This window comes from Triticum urartu, chromosome 5 (genome assembly GCF_003073215.2).
Source record: "Triticum urartu cultivar G1812 chromosome 5, Tu2.1, whole genome shotgun sequence".
Lineage (NCBI taxonomy): Eukaryota > Viridiplantae > Streptophyta > Magnoliopsida > Poales > Poaceae > Triticum > Triticum urartu.
In genome coordinates, this window is record NC_053026.1 from 501,243,114 (window position 1) to 501,248,329 (window position 5,216).

Consider the following 5,216-nt stretch of genomic DNA (forward strand, 5'->3'; position numbering starts at 1 on the left):
TTCATTCAATTTGCTATGTATGTAGTCACTCGTTGAAATCTCTAAAAAGCAAATATTTAGGAACGGAGGGAGTAGTAACCCTAAACCCTAATACCTCCGCCTCTGACGGTGTTTGGAGTCGCCCACATTGACCATAGTCCGTACGTGCATAGAATCGTATTGGATTGTTGCATGGCAAGTGGTAGGTTTGCTAATTACCAAGCGGCGACGGTGCGACGCCCGACCGGCCGACTACAATGCTCAAGTGCTGAACAAAGCCCTAACGCGTCATGGCACAACGTCGACACGGAAAACCACATAGCCCAGGAAGTCGCCTCGGCGGCTCGATCAGCCTCAAATACGTGAGTATATGGTGTCGATTGATTACGTGATGTCTAGGTCTAGCAGATGGTGGGTATTCAGGGAACATCATACCAATCACTAGATCATCACACCACATGTGCCGACTGAATTCGTTATTCCATTTTATTCTTTCCGAGTTGTGAAGCCCACCCCCCCTCCCCCCCCTTTTCAAATGGTTTTATTCGGTTTTTTCTTTTGCTAAATGCATGATTTTATTATTTTCGTGATTGTGTTTTTTCAAAATCAAATTTTCTAATAAAATTCGTGAACTCTTTTTCAAAACCGATGTTTTTTTATCGATGAAATTTTTCTAAAAGAGATGAACCCTTTTTAAACTTCTGGTGAACTTTTTAAAAATTGATGATTTTTTTCAAAATCGACGAGCTTTTTCCAAAATCGAATTTTCAAATTTGATGATTTTTTTTCAAATTCGATGAACTTTTTTCAATTTGTTGATTTTTTTAATTCATAAATTCTTTTGAATCCGTGAACTTTTTTCTAATTCATGATTTTTTTTAAATATGTGGACATTCAAATTTATATCACATTTATTTCTGAAAAGAAATCATCTTTTTCTAAATAGTGCGTCTAAAGTTTTGTTCCTAATTTGTACGCGCTGATATATCGAACATATAAACCCTTCTACCCAACCTGCCATTCCAGCGCCCTTCCCATTTCAAAGTGATCATGCACGCTCGATTCGTCTCGTTGGCGGTTGTGAGCGTACTTTTCATCGAGCTGGCGAAGATCTGTACACCCGTTATTCTGTATACGCCGCGTAATCGGGCTAGGAGCAGTTGATGGCTGGCCCAGCTTTGCGCGGGGGCCTGTCTTGTAGTGATGCCGTGTCTGCGTGCCTTTGTCCGGCTAGAAAAAGGCCCAGCGGTGCTCATGGGTTGGCAGGCAGCGAGCGAGAGAAAAATAATCCACGTCGAGCGGGCAGCGAGAAAATATCTCCTCTCTCCCTCCTCCCTTCTCATCCGACTCCTCTTCTCCATGCCGCTGCCGCATTCTCCTGTTCCCCGTCCCTCACGGCCGCCTCGCCCCCTCCGCCTTCAGCACCTCCTCCTCCCCTTCCTCTCCTCCTTCCCTGCCTCCGGAACCAAACAACGTGATGTGGACGAGGAGATGGTAGCTCGGGAGGCAGGCAAGAGGAACCAAGCTGATCTGCTTCCATGACGGCACCCCAAGCATAATCTCCCTCTCCACGGCGAGGAGCGGCAGGGCCGTTGCAGCCGCCGCCGGGAGCAGCCGCCTCCTCTCCTCTTCACTTACAGCGGCTGGTGCGGTGGAGGGAGCGCCAAGCACCACCAAGCACGGCGAACGGTGGCGGCCAGGACGTTCTCCCTCAGCGATTTCGACGTTCCGAGTCAAGCTAAGAAGCCCTGTGGCGTTTCTCTTCCAACCTCACGATCCCATCTTGCTCGTGCGCCTCCTCCCGCATCGATCTACTCCGCTAGGTTATTCTCACCCCCTAATTGTTGGGGACCGTAGTATTTCAAAATTGTGCCTATGATCACGCAAGATCTATCTAGGAGACGCATAGCAACGAGCGGGGAGAATGTGTCCACGTATCCTCGTAGACCAAAAGCGAAAGCGTTTACTAACGCGGTTGATGTAGTCGAACGTCTTCGTGATCCAACCGATTCAAGTACCGAACGCATGGCACCTCCGCGATCTGCACACGTTCAACTCGGTGATGCCCGTCGTACTCTTAATCTAGTTGAGGCCGAGGGAGAGTTTCGTCAGCACGACGGTGTGTTGACGGTGATGATGAAGTTACCGGCACAGGGCTTCGCCTAAGCACTATGATGATATAACCAAAGTGTGTATCTGTGGAGGGGGGCATCGCACACGGCTAAAACAATTGTCAACTTGTGTGTCTATGGGGTGCCCCCCTCCCCCGTATATAAAGGAGGGGAGGAGGGGGCCGGCCGGCCCTCATGGTGCGCCCCAAGGGGGGATTCCTACTCCTACTAGGAGTAGGTTCCCCCCTTTCCTAGTCCTAATAGGGGGGGGAAGGAAGGGGAAGAGGAGAAGAAGGAAAGGGGGGCCGGGCCCCTTCCCAATTCGGATTTGGCTTGGGGGGCGCGCCCCCGCCTCTTGGCCGCCTCCTCTCTCTTCCACTAAAGCCCATGTAGGTGCATTAAGCCCCCGGGGGGTTCCTGTAACCCCCGGTACTCCGGTATATGCCCGAACTCATCCGAAACCATTCCGGTGTCCAAACATAACCTTCCAATATATCAATCTTCATGTCTCGACCATTTCGAGACTCCTCGCACTAGTAGAAAAGAGGGCTTTGGTCCAGGCCGGGTCAGCCCATTAGTCCCGGTTCAGTCCAGAACCGGGACCAATGGGGGCATTGGTCCCGGTTCGTGAGCCCAGGGGGCCGGCCGGGCCACGTGGGCCATTGGTCCCGGTTCATCTGGACCTTTTGGTCCCGGTTGGTGGGATGAACCGGGACCAATGGGCCTCGCTCCTGGCCCACAACCATTGGTCCCGGTTCGTGCTTCAAACTCTACCCCCCCTAGATCGCCTTTTCAGTTTAAAAAAAAAATAAAAGAAAATGATGGAAATGTCAAAAAAATAAAAGAAAATAAGTTTCCCATGTGATATGTGGTCTAGTTGTTGGGAAAATTTGCAAATGTGAATTTTGACTTTATTTGCAAAATCTCTCTGAAATTTGTAAAAATGGGCATAACTTTTGCATACTAACTCGGATGAAAAAGTTTTTTATATGAAAAATCATCTACTCGAAAAGTTACATCCGAATTTTATTGCCTGGTTTACACATACACATCACCTGGCTTCCTTGAGCGGATACAGTCAAACCAAACTTCAGGATTTAGTTGCTATAAACTCTAGCTTAGACACCAAACCAAGTAAACAACAAAAAATGCTGAAATTTTATTGCCCGCCGTCGCACTCTTGACCTCTGCCTCACGACACCTCAGAGCCACGTCAAGTCATGACCTCTGCTGTCTGCCTCACGACACCTCAGGGCCACGTCAAGTCAGGGCCTCAAACAGGTTCAGCTCGAGAGCCACCCCTTGCGCAATGGCATTTGGGACTGAAAAGAAGAAGCAAAAAGAAGGCAGTGTTCAACTGAAAATATCGGTGCAAAAACATCTTAAGCTAGATGCTACTTATATGGGGTTCCTAAGAGCGGCATGCTTTTATTGAGCTGACAGCATTGATCATAAAATAGCAGTCTCACATATGTGATTTACATGGGGTTGCACACGTATTCAACAAGCAAACAACAGTAGTACATGTGATTTGCCCTCCATTCGTAAGCACCGACGATAATTGTCCTTCCACTTCAACAGCCTCTTTTGTGAGTTATATTTAACAAAGCACTATGTTGGCAGTTTGTCATACAGGTTCTGAAGTTAAATGAGCACGCTACAGCCCCCTCTGATCATGGTTACAAGTATTGATGTATAGTACCCCCTCTGTCCCAAAATATAAGACCATTTTTGACACTATGATAATGTCAAAAAGGGTCTTACATTTTGGGCGCGGAGGGAGCACGCTTTATCAGTTTACTGAGGTCTGCCCTTGTTTGCTACCAAGGATGTCGTGTAATCAAACAATAATGGTTCCCTAACCTAGGCACCTGGCATTTAGCAAAGTCAAAGTAATACACAACAATTATGAAAAGCCATATTAAACAGTGTTTGCACCATTAAAGGCGTTTCTACAACAAAACAGACATGAGTTGGACTGGCTCGACAAAACTACCTGCTGCATCTTTGAAAAAGAAAACAAAAGCAAAAGAAAATTACCTGGAGGACCACCCTTTTTCCCCAGGATTGGGAATAAATTCCATAAAGCCTGAGGATGCTTGTGAGGAAGTGCATTTGACTCGATGCCCGTATGTTTGGATATCCCACTTTGAGTGTATGTGTAATTGAAACCAACACATCTTTCGGCGCCAAACTCAGCCAGCCCTTGCAGAGCCTTGGTGCTCGTGTTGACAGCAAGCACCCATGACTTGTGATCTGAGAAATCAACCTTGGTCATGATGTAGAAAGTATCATCATCTTGCAAGCTCACAGCAGGACTTCCTGCATGGAGCCTCGTCAGAACAAGCTTCTTGTCGAAATCATGAGGCAGATGATCAGGCATCAGCTCGAGATGGCTTGGGTCATCTATTTCGATCTATGAAGCTTTGAGATGGTAGTCCTCCTGCCATTGCCAGATCCCTGAAGGATACATCGCCATCTTCCATCCATCGAATTTCCAATTCCCAAAGTAGTAGCTAGTGCCGCGTTTGATGATACCAGGGTAGCTCATGCTGACGTACTTGAGGCAACCGTTGACTGCAGCCATGTCCCGCACCGAGTTGATTCTGGGGTTGGGCAACTCTGACGGTGGCAAGGGAATGTGATGAAGGATGGTGTTGCCTAGGAGCACGTCGTGGATGAGGATACCATGTGAGAGGTCAACCCAAGCAATTGAACCGTTGTCTCCTCCGATTGTGATCACCTTGTTTGTGAACCTGTAATGGCAAGCATGTGGTGAATCGGCGAAGACCCTCTTGGTGGTCCATTGCCAGGTCTTGGAATCAAACAAGTTGATGTAGAACTTGACAGAGCTGCCAGGACTGAGTAAGGGCACTGTGGAGAAGGCGGCCACGAAGAAACTTTTGTGGTGGCCGGTGCCGCAGCAGCTCAGGAGACCAACATCATCGTCAGAAAATATGAGCTTGTCAGGGTCGGGGAGCAGACGAAGCGAAGGCTTCTTGAGGCCAGTGCTGCTGCTGATCCGGTAGATGAAGTATCTGTCGGGGAACCCCGTTAAACATTTTCAAAATCCTCAAAAACCTAATAGAAAAAAAGGTTACGGGGCTTTTAAGATCTAGAGTGAAA

General features: G+C 47.9%; 1 protein-coding gene across 1 annotated transcript; it reads right to left on the minus strand.

Annotated features, from left to right (window-relative positions):
- Positions 1 to 3,317: 3,317 nt before the first annotated feature.
- LOC125510134 lies at positions 3,318 to 4,488 on the minus strand. Its single transcript, XM_048675225.1, has 2 exons — positions 4,131 to 4,488; positions 3,318 to 3,412 (listed from the first exon to the last, which is right to left on the minus strand). Exons 1-2 carry the CDS (start codon positions 4,471 to 4,473, stop codon positions 3,351 to 3,353), a joined length of 405 nt encoding a protein of 134 aa, XP_048531182.1. The 5' UTR covers positions 4,474 to 4,488; the 3' UTR covers positions 3,318 to 3,350.
- Positions 4,489 to 5,216: the final 728 nt, after the last annotated feature.